This window comes from Xenopus laevis, chromosome 9_10L (assembly GCF_017654675.1).
Source record: "Xenopus laevis strain J_2021 chromosome 9_10L, Xenopus_laevis_v10.1, whole genome shotgun sequence".
Taxonomy (NCBI): Eukaryota; Metazoa; Chordata; class Amphibia; order Anura; family Pipidae; genus Xenopus; species Xenopus laevis.
In genome coordinates this window covers 19470392-19489610 of record NC_054387.1, presented here as the reverse complement: position 1 = coordinate 19489610, position 19219 = coordinate 19470392, and the positions used below count along the sequence as shown (strand labels likewise).

General features: G+C 43.9%; 1 protein-coding gene across 4 annotated transcripts; it reads left to right on the top strand.

Annotated features, from left to right (window-relative positions):
• The first annotated feature begins 781 nt into the window (after positions 1–781).
• Positions 782–18949, top strand: LOC121397905 (leucine-rich repeat extensin-like protein 1). Of its 4 annotated transcripts, XM_041576086.1 has the most exons (5): positions 782–916; positions 3678–3778; positions 14141–14187; positions 17384–17560; positions 18188–18949. In XM_041576086.1, coding segments are annotated over exons 1-5 (351 nt in total). In that variant the 5' UTR covers positions 782–891; the 3' UTR covers positions 18189–18949. The 4 variants fall into 4 exon arrangements, 3 of the variants coding, with proteins under 3 accessions (XP_041432020.1, XP_041432018.1, XP_041432019.1); XR_005964026.1 differs by lacking the exon at positions 17384–17560 and having other exon boundaries at positions 18188–18947; XM_041576084.1 differs by lacking the exons at positions 17384–17560; positions 18188–18949 and adding an exon at positions 14478–15521 and having other exon boundaries at positions 14141–14388.
• Positions 18950–19219: the final 270 nt, after the last annotated feature.

Here is a 19219-nt window from a genome sequence, read left to right as displayed (position 1 = left end):
ATGCTCAATAAGCGCTACCTGAATTAAAAAACAAAACAAACTGTAATAACAAATAAAACATTGCACTTAAACTCCCAGAAATGTGTTCAAACTAGGGATGCACCATATCCAGGATTCGGCCTTTTTCAATAGGATTCGGCCGAATGCAAATTATGGATTTGGTTCGGTATCCGGGCGAATCTTTCAAGAAGGATTCGGTGCATCCCTAAATTCAATCTTTCATAACCTGCCAAATTTTATAAAATGGATATGGAAATTAGGGGTGTGGCTATAAAAAGGGGCGTGGTCGTGTTAGGAAGTAGGATAATCACTAATACATATATGGGGCTGCACAGTCCTTACAAAGGCTGCTACTGACAGTTGTACACTGAGACTGCTGGGAAATCAAATAAAGCAGCAGCACATGAGAGAGAATACAACAGCCCCCCCTGCCTAACACCACAAGTGAGGAGGGAACCACGCAGGCCTATCACACTGCCGCTCGGACAACCCAAACTCCCGCGCTCAGTACAGACAGGCAATTGGCTAAAGCAAACTAAACGCAAAACGTCACACTGCCGCCTAGTGGCTCATTTTGGCGGAACAAGCATGAAATATACATTGGCAGCCGGCGAAATACAGAAATGACATTCCGAACACGCGTGTATTACGACACACCGGCAGATACTGTTATACAAAAACCAAGAACAGACCACAAACAACCCCGTTACACTTACTCCTGACTTAATCGCTGAGGATGTTATACTCCTCTCTTGTGGGCCACCTTGTGGCTCATTGGCGTATTGACGTCACGTGTGCTTCATGCCTCGGCTCGAACACTTGCATGCCGGGAAATGAATTCAAGAGTTGTAGGACACCGCTGACTTAGTGGAATCTGGCGCGTTACTAGAGATGAGCAAGTCCAAGGAAGCGGCTGGTGAGTGAGGTTTCTGTCCTCTCCTTGTCACAGCAGCTTGATCCGGACTGGGAGTCTATAAAATAAGCCGCGGTATTTCAAGTACATAGAGACCCAAAGTAGTCCAGCAGGGCCAGTATCTGTCTATGGGATCTTACAGCAGCCTCTCCACTGTTATTTACACAGACCTCACCCACACTCATATGACATGTTGTTCAGCACTGTCAGCAGGTATACATCAGGTATACATTAGGTATATACATCAGGTAGACATCAGGTGTACATCAGGTAGACATCAGGTGTACATCAGGAGTACACCAGCTATACATCAGGTGTACATCAGGAGTACAGCAGGTATACATTAGGTATATACATCAGGTTTTAGGAGTACATCAGGTATACATCAGGAGTACATCAGGTAGACATCAGGAGTACATCCAGTGTACATCAGGAGTACATCCGGTGTACATCAGGTGTAGATCAGGTATACATCAGCTGTACATCAGGTGTAGATCAGGTATACATCAGGAGTACAGCAGGTATACATCAGGAGTACAGCAGGTATACATCAGGAGTACAGCAGGTATACATCAGGAGTACAGCAGATATACATCAGGAGTACAGCAGGTATACATCAGGAGTACAGCAGATATACATCAGGAGTACAGCAGGTATACATCAGGAGTACAGCAGGTATACATCTGGTATACAGCAGGTATACATCAGGAGTACATCAGGTATCAGCATGGGAGGAGGAACAACATAACCTGGCCATCCCCAGGGCTTTCTCTAACTAGAGACCCCAAGGTGTCCAACACAATCTCCTCTGCATGTGGCATTGGCAACATGTGTCCTGCTTCACAATCTCTGCTGGGGCTGCAATGTTGCAATCTCCCATTATATGTTGGCTCCTTTCCCAAGTATTAATTTAGTATATTTATATCTTAAGTCCACAGTTTCTGATATGTTTGGTCCAGGAGATGAAAGGGGTTGTTTACCTTTAAATAAACTTTTAGTATGATGTAGAGAGAGTGATATTCTGAGACATTTTGCAATTGTTTTTCATTATTTCTTATTATTTGTGATTAATGGGTTATTTAGCTTTTTATTCAGCTGATTTCCAGTTTCCCATTGCAGTAATATGGTTGCTATGGTCTAAATGACCCTAGCAACCTGGCATTGATTTGAATAAGACAGTGAATATGAATAGGAGAGGGACTTAATAGAAATATAAGTAATAAAAAGTAGCAATCACAATAAATGTGTAGCCTTACAGAGCATTTGATGTATAGATGAGGTCAGTGACCACTATTTGAAAGCTGGAAAGGGTCAGAAGAAGAAGGCAAATAATTCAAAAGCTATAAAAAAAATGAAGGCCAATTGAAATGTTGCCTAGAATAAGCCGTTTTATAACATACTAAAAGTTAACTTAAAGGTGAACCACTCATTTAGGGATCCAAACTATTGCACCTTTGCTGATAGGGTTCTGCAGACTGGAAAACCAAACCAACGTTGGATCCCACTGCCTATGTTAGTCAGCTCAGCCTGCTGGAGGAAATTCCAAGTACATGTATATGTGGCATTTAAAGGAAGGGGCTCTAAGGTGTTATGTAATTAGAATTTGCCCAGGAGCAGTAACCCATAGCAACCAATCAGCAGGTCGCATTTACTGGTCACCTGTTTAAAAGCAAACATCTTATTGGCTGCTATGGGTTACTGCTCCTGGGCAAACTTAGTGCCTTTTATTACATATGAGGGTAATTCTCTTAAAGGAGATCTTCACCTTTAAGCTAACTTTAATATGTTTTATAGAATGGTCAGTTCTAAGCAACTTTTCAGCCGATCTTCATTATTTTATATAGTTTTTTTTTTAATATATTTGCCTTTTTCCTCTGACTCTTTCCAGCTCTCAAAAGGGGGTCACTGACCCCATCTAAAAAAATTAAGGCTACGCATTTACTGTTATTGCTACACAATTCATATGCCAGTCTCTTATTCAGAGCAAGTCATGGTTACTAGGGTAATTTGGATCCTAGCAACCAGATTGCTGAAATTGCAGACTGTAGAGCTGATGAATAAAAAGCTAAATGACTCAAAAGCCACAAATAAAAAAAAATGAAAACCAGTTGCAAATTGTCTCAGAATATTACTCTCTACAGCATACTAAAGGTTAAGTCAAAGGTGAACAATCCCTTTTAAGTTCCATATGGTTCACTTCCTGAACCTCATCTGAGTCTATAACAGGCATGGGTGAGTGGGCTCAAGTCATCTCAAAGGCTGTACTCATTGAGATCCTGAGTTGGTGCCCATTAGTGATGTGCGGGCCGACCCGATATCGGGTCGGGCGGGTTCGGGTCGACCTCGCACTGCTCCTCGTGGGCGGGTGCGGGTTGATCTCTTCTCCTGCTTCTCCCTGCCCGCCACCTGCAAATGCCGGCATTCGGGTTCCGGTTTTATAGTCTTGTGTCTGCTCGGCCTGCCCCTTTTGTGACGTCATCGGCAGGGCGGCGCGGGTCTATAAAAGGACCCCAGCAGCGCAGGCGCGGGCTTCAGCAGGGCGGGTTAGGGTGGGCTGTGGGTCAGGAAAACCCTGACCCGCACATCACTTAGTGCCCATAAACTGCATTTTGCTTCCTCCTTTAAAAGGAGAATGTTTTCTTGCTACCAAGCTTGTAATTGACTATTGTTCCTAAAGTCTTTTCCATTTCCAGCTATAAATCTATAATTAGCTTGTCTAGCCCAAGGTAAAATTTAAATTAACTATTTTTTTTTTGCTCATCAGCTAGCAGCATTATTCTGAAATATCTCAATGATCAGAACAGACCTTACAGCACCCAGGATGTGTTCAGTAACCTGCAAAGGGATCACGGTCTAGGAAAAACGGTAAGATGTTCAAATTGTATTTTCTGCACATTGTAAGAAGTGTTTTAGTGCACATATTCCTTTTTCTTTTAATCCCAGTATTCAGCAGTCTGCAGATCTGCTCTTGGTCCCTTGTTATAAACCATCTCATTACATAGGCAGGGTCAACATTATTTTCTAAACAAACTAAAACTGTACAAATAGTCTGTATTTATCCAATATATTAAGATTGCAATATTGTATAATATCTATCTATCTATCTATCTATCTATCTATCTATCTATCTATCTATCTATCTATCTAAACTGTGCTTTGAATGGCTGCCTCCATGGCTACACAGCAGCTTATTTATATAAATTATATTAGTGTTTCTAAAGCAAACACATCCGTTTTACCAGTGCAAGGCTTCACTACATTATATTTTTATTCTTTTAAAACACTTTAATTTGTTGGTGTTACTGTTAGTTTAAGGCTGATCTTGGTCTGCAGTTCTAGTCAGAACCCCATATCTTTACAGAACCCAGGCTGCATCCCATATCCTTAGATAACCCATTCAACACTGTCCTTCTATAACCCAGTCTGCATCCTATATCCTTACAGGACCCAGTCAGCACCCACTATCCCCTGCACCACATATCCTTCTATAGTCAGCATCCCGGACGAGGAAACAAACCCAACCCATGCAGCATAACACAAACACTCCATACCTTCGTTACCAGGTTAAAAGTTGTTAGAAGTGTCAGTGGCCCAGCACATGCTCCCTGTGCTTTGGGCAACTTTAGGGAAGACAGTGTTGGACTGGGATGCCAGAGGACCACCAGAAAGCCTTAGACCTTGGGCTCACCGAAAAACCTAAGACAGTGGACCGTTCCAAACTATTATTCCTCCTCTCCTCACTCAATCTCTTTATTTTCCTACTTTTTTATATATACTTACAATATTGTCCCATTATTAAGCATTTTCCCCCAAAAAGAAATAGGGAATGACCATGAAATAGGCCAAATGTTTAGAAACAAGAGGGCCCACTAACACCTGGACCCCCCGGGAGTTTTCCTGGTATCCCGGTGGGCCAGTTCGACACTGGCTGAGGCAGTTGTACATAAAAAAAAGTGTTCAGTGGGTATCATTTGTGAATCTGCCACTATGCCATTCTACTATTAATTCTGGGGGGTATTATACATGGAATTGACTCTGCCATTTTACTATGAATTCTGAGGGTATTATACATGGAATTGCCTCTTTTTCATTCCAATATGAATTCTGGGGGGTATTATACATGGAATTGCCTCTGTGCCATTCTAATATTAATTCTGGGGGGTATTATACATAGAATTGCCTCTGTGCCATTCTAATATGAATTCTGGGGGTATTATACATGGAATTGCCTCTGTGCCATTCTAATATGAATTCTGGGGGTATTATACATGGAATTGCCTCTGTGCCATTCTAATATTAATTCTGGGGGGTATTATACATAGAATTGCCTCTGTGCCATTCTAATATGAATTCTGGGGGGTATTATACATGGAATTGCCTCTGTGCCATTCTAATATGAATTCTGGGGGTATTATACATGGAATTGCCTCTGTGCCATTCTACTATGAATTCTGGGGCTATTATACATGGAATTGCCTCTTTGCCATTCTAATGTGAATTCTGGGGGTATTATACATGGAATTGCCTCTGTGCCATTCTACTATGAATTCTGGGGCTATTATACATGGAATTGCCACTGTGCCATTCTAATATTAATTCTGGGGTATAATACATGGAATTGCCTCAGTGCCATTCTACTATGAATTCTGGGCTATTATACATGGAATTGCCACTGTGCCATTTTAATATGAATTCTGGGGGGTATTATACATATAATTGTCTCTGTGCCATTTTAACATGAATTCTGGGGGTTTTATACATAAAATTGCCTATGTGCCATGATTCTTCTATGAATTCTGGGGGTATTATACATGGAGTTGCCTCCGTGCCATTCTAATGTGAATTCTGGGGGTATTATACATGGAATTGTCTCTTTAACAAACAAGGGAAAGTTGTGCTCACCCCTATTTTTTAAAACCATTAGGCGGGGGTGCAATGAGGCTGTGACCACAAAATACATATAGAAAAATACAAGAGTCCTCTGCACTCAACCCATTATCAATATATTTAAGACAGAGACATTTTGTTCATACTGCTACTGAAAAATGCCTTACCCTTTAAACAAAACAGGGATTGTTTGTCCTTATATTGCAATATATATAAGCTGGCCAACTACGTCAAAGTCATCCCATATCGGGCCAGTCCTGTGCTCAATTTTATCTGATTCATTAAGAATTCTATTGCTTCATTATACATTTTACAAAGGGACTAAGTTTTACCTGCAACTTACTAGCTGCTTTCAAAGTAAAACTCCCAAACTTGGCTGCCCTTTTATTAGACACCAGTGGGATCACCTGACTATAGCTGGGAAGGGTGGGAGCTACAACATGGAGCTGGTCACTGCTCCGGTATAACTATAACAAACAAGGGAAAGTTGTGCTCACCACTATTTTTTAAAACCATTAGGCGGGGGGGCAATGAGGCTGTGACCACAAAATACATATAGACAAATACAAGAGTCCTCTGCACTCAACCCATTGTCAATATATTTAAGACAAGAGACATTTTGTGCATACTGCTACTGAAAAATGCCTTACCCTTTAGACAAAACAGCTCCCACCCTTCCCAGCTATAGTCAGGTGATTCCACTGGTGTCTAATAAAAGGGCAGCCAAGTATGGGAGTTTTACTTTGAAAGCAGCTAGTAAGTAAAAATTCACTTTGTAAAATGAAGCAATAGAATTCTTAATGAATCAGATAAAATTGAGCGTAGGACTGGCCAGATATGGGATGACTTTGACGTAGTTGGCCAGCTTACATATATTGCAATATATGGACAAACAATCCTTGTTTTGTTTAAAGGGTAAGGCATTTTTCAGTAGCAGAATGCACAAAATGTCTCTTGTCTTAAATATATTGATAATGGGTTGAGTGCAGAGGACTCTTGTATTTGTGGAATTGTCTCTTTGCCATTCTACCATGAATTCTGGGGGTATTATACATGGAATTGCCTCTGTGCCATTCTAAAATGAATTATGGGGGTTATTATACATGGAATTGCCTCTGTGCCATTCTACTATGAATTCTGGGGTATTATACATGGAATTGCCTCTGTGCCATTCAACTATGAATTCTGGGGTATTATACATGGAATTGCCTCTGTGCCATTCTAATATGAATTCTGGGGGGTATTATACTTAGAATTGTCTCTGTGCCATTCTACCATGAATTCTGGTGGTATTATACATGAAATTGCCTTTGTGCCATTCTTCTATGAATTCTGGGGGTATTATACATGGAATTGCCTCTTTGCCATTCTACTATGAATTCTGGGGGGTATTATACATGGAATTGCCTCTTTGCCATTCTACCATGAATTCTGGGGTATTATACATGGAATTGCCTCTTTGCCATTCTACCATGAATTCTGGGGTATTATACATGGAATTGCCTTTGTGCCATTCTACCATGAATTCTGGGGTATTATACATGGAATTGCCTTGTTGCCATTCTACCATGACGATGATCATCAGGCCCTAATCTGGGATATTCAGCAGATGCCAAGATCCATTGAGGGTCCCATATTGGCATACACAGCAGAGAAAGAAATCAATGTGCAGTGGACAAGCACCCAGCTTGACTGGATTGCTGTTTATTACAAAGGGTCTGGAGATCCTGCATGTGTGACTCTATTTATTCCTTACTCTTTTAGCCCACTCCGCCTGCCCCTTTCCTACAGGATCTTCCGCTTCTCAAGGCCTACAGTTTTTATACATCCAGACTTTCCCATCTTTGGTCTAAGCCAGAAGATCCTCATTCTACTCCCAGAGCCTTTCACTACTAAACATTATTGTCCAGATAAACCAAGTCCTTCTGTCTGGTTTGACAGTATATGACACAACTCTGTTACATGGAGGAATTAGTGCTACTTAGTAAATCAGGCCCTGTTTTTTAACCTGCAACATTAAAAGGGATTCCTTTCCCTGGTCAGTCCCCTGTACTTAGCCTTGAGTGTATTTCAGTTGTGGATTATGTGGGTGGGATGGTAACTATTGTACTGTAAAATGACTTGTGCCTACTATCCACATATTTGTGTGTATTTGTAGTGCTAACATGTTATTTCTATTTATTGTCTGACGTTAAGGGTAGGGACACACTGGGCGATTTGGAGAGTTTTAGTCGCCTGGCGACTAATCGCCGCGACTTTTCTCCCCGAATGCCTCCCCTCGCTCTGCGCCTGGCTAAAATGAAAAATCGCCTGCGCTAATCACACGCGGCGATTCGTTTTCCGAAGTCGCCCGAAGTTTCCTCGTGAGGCTGAAAGAGCTTTGGTGACTTGTCAATCAACTAAGCAATCCGAGAAAGGGAGGCACCCAAGCTACAAAGAAGAGTGAGGGGTTTGGCAGAGAACTTAAAGGACCAGTAACATCAAAAAAAAATTTTCAAAAATTCGTTAGTACATAACGAAAAAATAACACCAACACAAATTAAAATTTAAAATAGCAAAGCCTTTATTAAGAAATAACCTTACAGAAACTCCACTTCCTGTCCTCTTCAGAAACGGCGAAAAGGCGACCATCCTTCCTGCAGCGCTCGATTTGTCCTCCCTGGCTAGCTCCAATATTCTACTGACAGCGTGTGAAGTGAGGTGAAGAGAGTTGAAGCTGCGGATCAAGACCCTGCGGGACCGACACATGAAGACCTTTCTGCTGTGACACGACGGGGAACTTGTAGAGGAGACGCGTATAGAGCCAGTCGAAGTGTTTTTGTAGCGGCGGTGAACCTGCAGCCCCGTGTGACTGGGGAGGAGTCGGTACGAGATGTATCTCTTTATGCCCTTGAACTTGGTCTGCTTCGTGGGCTTGTCTATGTTACAGCGGAACGGGTAGGGATTCTCCTGCCACTCAGGCCCGTCCGGCCCCTGCACCAGACACAGCTTGTCCCCGTCACGCACGAACCCCGCCGCCTCCCCCAGTACGAAAGCCTCCCTGCCGCTCTTCACGAAGGCCGAGAAGCGGTTGAGGTTGCGGCTGACCGTGGCGGAGCCTTTGCCCGGGGCTTGTGAGGAGGCGATGGAGGCGGAGGTGGAGTAAGGGCTGGGCGGCAGTTTGGAGCGGGTGGATAAGCGGAATCTGCCGCTGCCGGAGCCTTCGTAGTCATGGTAACCGCCCGAGTAACTGCCACACGTCGGACCAGCTGGTTCCTCGGCCGCAGTGGAGCTACTGTCGTCCCATTCGTCATCCCATACTGGGATCAACTGTGTGCAACCGGGAGGGCATGGGGACAGAGATCCGGAATCAGGACTGCGTCTCTCAACCGGAACCTGAGTTTTTCCTGAAGTCGCTCTGCCAGGTTCTCTTCTCAGTCAGCCGGGTGACACCTCAGCGATCCGCTGCCTGTGGAGGGAGAACCGCTTGCTCCCAGGAAACTGTCTGCATCTTTGGCTGCCTGCACCAGTTGGTTTTCTTGCACTCGTACAGCAGAAAGGTCTTCATGTGTCGGCGCTACAGGGTCTTGATCCGCAGCTTCAACTCTCTTCACCTCACTTCACACGCTGTCAGTAGAATATTGGAGCTAGCCAGGGAGGACAAATCGAGCGCTGCAGGAAGGATGGTCGCCTTTTCGCCGTTTCTGAAGAGGACAGGAAGTGGAGTTTCTGTAAGTTATTTCTTAATAAAGGCTTTGCTATTTTAAATTTTAATTTGTGTTGGTGTTATTTTTTCGTTATGTACTAACGAATTTTTGAAAAAAAAAATTTGATGTTACTGGTCCTTTAAAAAAGACTCTTGCCTGAGAACTGGAAATCCAGCTCTGTTTAATCAGTGCCTGTGATAAAAATGACCAATCACAATTTTTTTTGTTACATTTCAAAACACCAATGCTAAACGCAGTTACAATAGGAACCAGATGAAGGCTCCCTAAGTGCTACATGATCCAGAAGGAGGTTAAAACCAAATGTCCAGAGCCATTTTTATTTCCAGTCGAGAGAGAATTAAATTCCTTCTTGGTTCCAATGGGGTTATGTAATAAAAGGCATTACGTTTGCCCAGGGCAGTAACCCATAGCAACCAATCAGCAGGTAGAGTTTACTGCTCCTGGGAAAACTTAGTGAATTTTTACATATGGGGGCAATCGGACCAGTCCCTGGATCAACCTGTACTGAGCTAATGTCAGTAACCTTACATTTTCTCACTTGCTAAAAAGTCATCCCACCCTTTCTCAAAGCTATCTGATAAATCTGCCATTACAACTGATTCTGGGAGAGAATTCCACAACTTCACAGCTCTCACAGTAACAAACCCTTCCCAAATGTTAAGATGGAATCTCCTTTCATCTAATCTCAGTGGGTCCCTTGTGTCTGCTGGAAGGATATACTGGTGAATAAAGCATCAGAGAGTTTATTGTATGGTCCCCCTAGTATATTTATACATAGTTATCATGTAACTATGAACAACCCCAATTTGGCCACACCGGATACCATCCATTCTCTTCATCAGCTTAGTTCTAGTTCTACTGCAATAATATCCCTTTAGGAGCTCTAAAACTGTCACTAGGTGGCACAGTGTGGCCCCTGTCCCATTGTTCCTGTTACAAGACTCTGCATGATATATTTTATTGCTGCTATATTAATATTTGCTTTGTTACTATAAGCTGTTATAGATGGCCTGGGCAAGGAGTTCTTACTCCCAGCAACTCCCTAATCCTAAACTCTGCCTAATCTTGAGCCTAACCTTTCAGTTCCCCTCTGGGAAAAAAGGTCCTACTCTGGGGAAAAAAGGACCCAGCCTAGCTGGCCAACTCAATCCCTGGGGTTTAGAAAAACCTCACCTACATATGCATACCTCCCAAATGTCCCATTTTTAGAGGGATAGTCCCTCTTTTGACAGCTCAACCTGCAGTCCCTCATTTGTACTGGAAAGACCCGTTTTTCTCTACACTGAACAGCCAGAAAAATAAACAAAGATTCTACCTTAATCGGCTTTTGGCAGAGAGCCCAGAACAACCACAGCAGAAGATAAGATACTTTTGTAACAATTTCTAGATAAGCAAATAAGCAATTGTAATATAAGATAACAGGTCCCTTGGGAAAAGTTAGACTCACAGCTTAAAGGGCAATTCACCTTCATTAGCAAAACTATAATAACTGTAAAAATTGAAAACTTTCGTAACCTGGCAAATTTTGTAAAATGAACATGGTAATTAGGGGCGTGGCCACAAAAACAGGCGTGGTCAAACACAATTTTGCCATGTTACATGCGCCAACTTTTTTGTCCCTCTTTTTATTTCCAAAATGTTGGGAGGTATGCATATGTCTAAGTATCGGCTATGAGCAAACCTAGAAAATAGCTGCTTCTATACCAGTATGTAGATCATCTAGCTGGGGTATATCTTGCTTGTGAGCTTAACCCTGTCCCCTGACATCATGAATCAGAAATGAATATAGTGTATATGAGGAGCACTGCTGCCCTGCAGAACTGGAGTTGAAGGCTCAATTCCATCCAGAAAATGATCTGCAACCCCCTGTTCCAGACTTCTAACCTCAACCTGGGTAAACCAATCAGTTTATACCTATACCACTTTTATATTTCCCATTCCCTGTATTTGTAGGTTTTCTGCCATTGATGCTTTTAACTGTGCTTCTGATTGGGGCTCCTAGTGGGCGGGACGGTTACTGTTGGCAACCCCAGCTTTTCACTGTGAGCAGTGAGAGTTGGGAGATTGGGAGAGACAGATCAGATAGTGATTTAGTTTTCAGGAGATTTTTCAGTGACCCAGGCAGCCATTTATTGGAGTAAGTTAAGGGTATATCATGTGGGGCAATCTTATTAATATTCCATTAACACAGCTATCTAAATTAATAGGTTTCCATCCACTGCTTGTTTTAACTGTCCCTCTGAGTTCTTAACCAATAATCTGCTTGGGGCTCCTAGTGGGCGGGACTGTTACTATTAGCAACCTCAGCATTTCACTTCCTGAGGATCAGACATCAGTGACAGTTTGGAGATTTGGAGAGACAGAGCAGCTAGTGATTTAGAGAGAGAGAGTTTGCAGGAGATTTTTCAGTGACCCAGGCAGCTATTTATTGGAGTAAGTTGGGGGTATATCATGGGGGAGCTTTTCTATGAGATATTAAAGGGGACAATGTTATTAATGTTATCAGGGGACTTTATTTACAAAGTGTAGGTACCAAGCACAGACATACAGACTAACAGCAACATCTGCCCATGGATAGAGATATGAGTTGGCATGTATATCACACAATACAGAGGTTGGCAGCCTCATGTTTCAGCTTGTGGGAGCCAGAGATAGAATGAATGCCGGGGAGAAGTAGACAGTTTCATATTTGTGTGTGTGTGTGGGGGGGGGGGATAAAAGTTCCAAAAGTATGTTGCAGATTCTCTTTATTCCATTAATTGAACACACTTATCTAAATGTATTAAGTTTCAATACACTGCTTCTTTTAACTGCGTTCTGATATATTTGGGGCTCCTAGTGAGTGGGACTGTTACTGTTGGCAACCCCAGCATTTCACTCCCTGAGTAACAGACAGCAGTGACAGTTGGGACAGTTGACTGTTGGAGAGACAGAGAGTAGCTACAAGTTTAGAGAGAGAGAATTTTCAGCTGACCCAGGCAGGAATTTATTGGAGTAAGTTAGGGGTATATCATGGGGGGCTTTTCTATTGGATATTAAAGGGGACAAAGTTATTAACATTCCATTAATTGAACAAAGCTATCTAAATTTATTAGGTTTCCATCCACTGCTTTTTTTAACTGTCCCTCTGAGTTCTTAACCAATAATATGCTTGGGGCTCCTAGTGGGCGGGACTGTTACTATTAGTAACCCCAGCATTTCACTCCCTGAGGATCAGACAGCAGTGACAGTTGGGAGATTTGGAGAGACAGAGGAGCTAGTGATTTAGAGAGAGAGTTTGCAGGAGATTTTTCAGTGACCCAGGCAACTATTTATTGGAGTAAGTTGGGGGTATATCATGGGGGGGCTTTTCTATGGGATATTAGGGGACAATTTTATTAATGTTATCAGGGGATACTTACAAAGTGTAGGTACCAAGCACAGACATACAGACTACATCTGCCCATGGATAGAGATATGAGTTGGCATGTATATCACACAATACAGAGGTTGGCAGCCTCATGTTTCAGCTTGATGGGAGCTAGGGTTGCCACCTGGCCAGTAAAAATGATGATCGATCTCAATGTTATTAATAGGGAAAAAAGATAAATATGTAGGAAGGCTCGTAATTTTTTCCAGAAAAGGTGGCAACCCTAATGGGAGCCAGAGATAGTATGAATGCCGGGGAAAAGTAGACAGTTTTACATTTGGGTGTGTGTGCGGGGGGATAAAAGTTCCAAAAGTATGTTGTAGATTCTCTTTATTCCATTAATTGAACACACTTATCTAAATGTATTAAGTTTCAATACACTGTTCTGATATATTTGGGGCTCCTAGTGGGCGGGACTGTTACTGTTGGCAACCCCAGCATTTCACTCCCTGAGGAGCAGACAGCAGTGACAGTTGGGACAGTTGACTGTTGGAGAGACAGAGAGTAGCTACAAGTTTAGAGAAAGATTTTGTAAGAGATTTTTCAGTGACCCAGACAGGAATTTATTGGTGTAAGTTGGGGGTATATCATGGGGGACTTTTTATGGGATATTAAAGGGGACAATGTTATTAATATTGTCATCGGGGGACTTTATTTACAATGTGCAGGTACCAAGTGCAGACATACAGATTATCAGCAACATCTGTCCATCAATAGAGATATGCATCTTGTATCAGTTTTTGGTAACTTTGTATCTAAACCTGTATCAATCTGTTGGTGCTTTATAAAAGGGGTGGTTCACCGTTAAAGTAACTTTTATTATGTCATAGAATGGTGAATTCTAAGCAACTTTTCAATTGGTTTTCAATATTTATTTTTTATAGTTTTAGAATTATTTGGCTTTTTCTTCCCCCTCTTTGCAGCTTTCAAATGGGGGTCGCTGACTCCCTTCTAAAAAACCAATGCTCTGTAAGGTTACTAATTTATTGTTATTGTTACTTTTTATTACTGATCCTTCTATTCAGGCCCTCTCCTATTCATATTCCAGTCTCTTATTCAAATAAAGGCAGGTTGCTAGGGTAATTTGGACCCTAGTTACCAGATTGCTTAAGATGCAAATTGAGCTGCTGAATAAAATGCTAAATAAATCAAAAACCTTCAATAATAAAAAATGACTAAAAGTTACAGTAGAAGTAATTCCACCTTCTTCCTTTCTCTTTCTAGGAGAGCCAACCTTGCTTGTATATATTCCATCTGTACAGGCTGTGCTGGTAAGTAGGAATAGTGGGAGAGAAGGGGGCGAGGAGAGTGGGGGAGTGGTTTGTGGAGAGTAGATAGTGTAGTGTAGAGAGTAGGTGAGTGGGGAGTAGGGAGTGGAGTGTAGAGAGTGGGGAGTTGAGATGGCCCTCCATAAGGTGGACAGGGTAGAGGACATGGATGTAGACGTAGTGGATGAGGTGGAGGACATGGAGGTGGATGTAGTGGATGAGGTGGAGGACATGGAGGTGGATGTAGTGGATGAGGTAGAGGACATGGATGTGACGTAGTGGATGAGGTGGAGGTGGATGTAGTGGATGAGATAGAAGACACGGAGGTAGAGGAGATAGTGGACATTGATTTTGTAACATGGTTTCATGGATTAAAATTGTTAGCATGTATTGTTGCCCTTCTTCTAAACCCCCCTTACCCATGCATCCTCCCTCACTGCCACCCCACAGCTTACCCTTGCTCTTACCCCTCCTCTCACCCACCTACCCCTAACTTTCACCACTCTCCTCTCACCCCTTATACTTGCTCTCAGCCCTCCTCTTACCCCCCACCTCTTATCCTTGCTCCCACCTTTTTACACCAACTCACCCCTTACCTTTGCTTTCACCATCCTCCCCTGACCTCCCCACTCCTTACCCTCGCTCTCACACCTTCTCTCAAACCTGTACCTCTTTCCCTTGCTCTCTCACCCCCCCTTAGCCTGGTTCTCATCTCCCTCCTCTCACGTCCCCCACCACTTACCCTCACTCTCACCCACTCCTCTCACCCCTCCACCCCTTTCCCTCACTTTCAACCGCCCGATTCTTACCCCCCCTTTGCTTTCACCCCCTCCCCATACTCTCTCTTTCACCCCCACCCCTTACCCTCGCTTTCACCCCCTCTCACCCCCTCCAAATACCCTCTCTTTCACCCCTCCTCTAACCCACTACCCCTTACCCTCGCTTTCACTCCCCTACTTTTACCCCCTTTCCCTCGCTTTCACCCCTCCTCTCACCCTCCACCCCTTGCCCTGGCTTTCACCCCTCCACCCCTTACCCTCACTTTCTCCCCCCCTCCTCTCACCCCCACCCCTTACTCTTACTTTAACCCGTCTCCTCTCACCCCCTCACCTTACCCTTGCTTACACCCCCTACTCTCACCCCCAACCCTTACCCTCACTTTAACCCACCCTCCTCTCACCCCCTCCTCCCCTTACCCTCACTTTCACCACCTCCTCTCACCCCCACCCCTTACTCTTACTTTAACCCGTCTCCTCTCACCCTCTCACCTTACCCTTGCTTTCACCCCCTACTCTCACCCCCAACCCTTACCCTCACTTTAACACACCCTCCTCTCACCCCCCACCCCTTACCCTTGCTTTAACCCGATCCTCTCACCCCCCCACCCCTTACCCTCACTTTCACCCCCCTCCTCTTACCCCCACCCCTTACCCTCGCTTGATCTCCCTCTTCTCACCCCCCACCCTCGCTTGAACTCCCTCTTCTCACCCCCCCACCCCTTACCCTTGCTTTCACCCACCCTCTTCTTACCCCCACCCCTTGCCCTCACTCTCACCCCCCCTTACCCTTGCACCCACCCCTACCCGCTTATCATGCACCCACATTAGTACTCACATAAGCACTCACACATGCACATACATGCACCCTCCCTCTCAAACATACATATAAAGCCATGATCCAGGGAGCAATACCGATTGCCATTTGGAGTCAGGAAGGAATTTTTCCCTTTAGTGCAGATTGCCGAAGCACTCTATGGTTTTTGCCTTCTTCTGGATCATCAGCTGTTAAGGATGCCCGAACCCAATTGACTTTTAATTTGAATAAATCCTGTTCCCACAAACTGGTTTCCCCATAAATATGTCTCTGTGTTTTTCTTGAATCTCTATGGCAAATATTGAGGGAGGGAAGGTGCTCCTGTGCCTCATTCTGATCAAGGTAACGGACCAATAGTGTGATTTAATACTGCGGAGGGGCTGCTGAAATGTGCAGGTGCAGGGCAGGGTGGGATATAACTCAGCAGTGGTATTGATAGAGTCTTAAAGATCTGTATGGTTTTATATCTATGCAGGTTTTTTTAGAATAGGTACTGCTCTGGGAATTCATTGGTTAATATGAACATCATGGGGCTGAAATACACGGGGTCAATATTTGTGCAGGGGGTTTGTTAGAATGGGTAATGATATGCAATTTCATTGGTTAATAATTAAGTGATGGGGCTGATAGACACAGGGTCAATATCTTTTCAGGGTTTCTATGCAATATAATAGAAGGGGGGATGTTCACCTCTTTCTTCTTTCTGTGCCACCCCCAGAGCTCTGGGCATCAAGCATGATTGTACCACGAAAGTCACAGGACAAGCTCATGTTATCTATTAAGGTGAAAGGCCCATCCTAAAGCTTGACATGGGTAAGAAAGCCCAGGATGGAAAAAACAAACAAAATTAATCCTAGCACCCACACAGTGCCCTCGAAATATACCACAGGCAAAACACCGTGCCCCTATACCCATCACTGACAAAACAAATCATATATAGCGAAGTTACCCTTAAAGCTTCACCTACACTAAATATCTGATTTAGTGGATCTGATAGGGGATATTTTCCAGGCAGCGTCTCTCCAACTGTTGTTTGACTACCACTCCCAGCATCCCCAGGCACACAGCTACAGGGCTGCACACTGGATATCTCTGCTATACCTGCAATAGAGATATAATAAAGATCCGTTATCCAATAAAACCCCAGGTCCCGAGCATTCTGGATAACAGGTCCCATACCTGTATTTCCATTAGGTAACCACAAAGGATAAAGAGAGGGATTACAAAAGAAAACATTCAGTTTCAGCGGAGCCCAATATTAATACTATAAACCCCTCCCCTATTTATTGTTCAGAAGGGGCCCAAATACCCTGGGAAATGAAAAGATCAAGGGTTTGTATGATCCAGATTTGGTAAAAAACACCAGCATTATAATGGAGTAGAGGCGCCCTCTAGTTTGTGGTAAAAATGCCTACATCTCAGAGCTCACAACAGACAAGCAGATTATTATAGATACTAACAATGTCTAAGGATACAGTGTCCCTGCAAAAGGGTGGGTCACCTTTAAGTATGTTATAGAATACCTAATTCTAAGCCAACTTTTCAATTGGTTGTCATTATTTATTTTTGCATAGCTTTTGAAATATTCACTCACTGTCGCTCATAGCATTATTTGGGCCCTGGTGGGGTGCCAGGCTGGCTGCAGTAGGAACATCCTGGGTGCCATCTGTGAGACCTCATGGCTTTTCGTGATCTCTGAAGGTGCCACTGGCTGGATTTCCTTGGCTTGGGGCACAGGAGAATCCCCATCCCCACAGACATCCCCATTCATCATAGTAACATAGTAAGTAAGGTTGAAAAAAGACACATGCCCATCGAGTTCAACCTTTTTTTTTATTTTTTTATTAACTACCTATCTGCCAGTTGATCCAGAGGAAGGCAAAAAAAAACCCATCTGAAGCCTCTCCAATTTGCCTTAGAGGGGGAAAAATTCCTTCCTGACTCCAAAATGGCAATTAGACTAGTCCCTGGATCAACTTGGACTATGAGCTATTTTCCATAACTGTGTATTCCCTTACTTGCTAAAAAGCCATCCAACCCCTTCTTAAAAGCTATCTAATGTATCAGTCTGTACAACTGATTCAGGGAGAGAATTCCATATCTTCACAGCTCTCAGCAGAAGGGTTTGCATGGGAGGAGCCTTGAGTTTGGGATTCCCCTGGTGACAAAGCTGCAAATAAAACACAAATATAATGATTAGCAACTCTAATAGGTTATATTTGCCAGAATTCTAATCTCCGGGCTCTGATTGGCTGCAAGTTGATCTAGCTCTATTGCTCTAATTGAAAGTAGATATGAATAGAGAATGGGCCAGGCACAAGTAATACCTACCTTTCTCTCCTGGAACAGCTATATGCGTTCTATCCAAGGCAAGGGGTTGGTAAATGTCTTCCCCCATTTGTTGTTCCAGGTGCCCCAGGAGGTGGATAGGGTGTGGGCCCTAGAGGTGAGGGGTAAGCAGAGCTTGGAGGACCAGCAAGGGATGAAAGTCTCTGCATGGCTACCATCTCCAGACTGTCCATCATGGAGCCAAACGTATTCCTCCCATTGTACACTGAGTCTGGTGGTCTCACCATGCGAGGGTCCATAGGCAGTGCAAAGTGTCGGGGCCTTGGAGGATGGCTGCTCAAATTTAAATGGGAAAGAGACAGTTTCCGGAGGGATAACCCTACCATCTGGGAGGCCAGGTCTCATCTGGGGCATGTACCCCATGGGGTATTGTCCTTGGGGGTACAGACACTCACCCTCCTGTGATGGGGTGCTCATTCTGGCAAAGTGGGGTGGGATATGGGGACCCCGGGAATGTCTGAAATTGGCTGGGTTACTGTTCGATGCTTCAGGAACACAGCACCGGGGATGGTAAGTGGGGCATCTTTACCTCAGCTCTCCAACCATATAACATCAACGTCTGTATAGTAAAGAGGAGGTTCCCGGTTCTGCTCTATCTGAGTTCTGTAGCTTTGGGTTTGCTGTACAGGATTTCCAAGTTGCAGTTCTGGAAATCGAAGTGCTCCATAACCAAGACCAGGCTACGAACTCCTCAGAGGCACATGCATCCCTGGGGCCGACCCTACCCTACATAGACCCCCGTCCCTCGTCCCCCCCAGCCTAGCTGCTACCCCAGGGCAAATGCCCCTAACTTTTTACTTACCCCTTAGTGCAGATTCACAGCATCGGAGTTCATGGCAGCCATCTTCTTCTCTTCGGTATTCATCGGGAAGCAAGTTCCGTATCGGCGCATGCGCAGTTGGAGCAGTCTTCGGGTTTTTGTCAGCTGTGCATGTGCCGAAAGTCACGGAAATTGGCGAAGTGCCAGAAGAAGACCCAATGAAGACCGAAGAAGAAGAAAACTTAGGGGCATTTGCCCAGGGTAGCAGCTAGGTTGGGGGGGGGGATGTAGATGGGCCTATGTAGGGTAGGGGAGTAGGGTTTTTTAATAAGG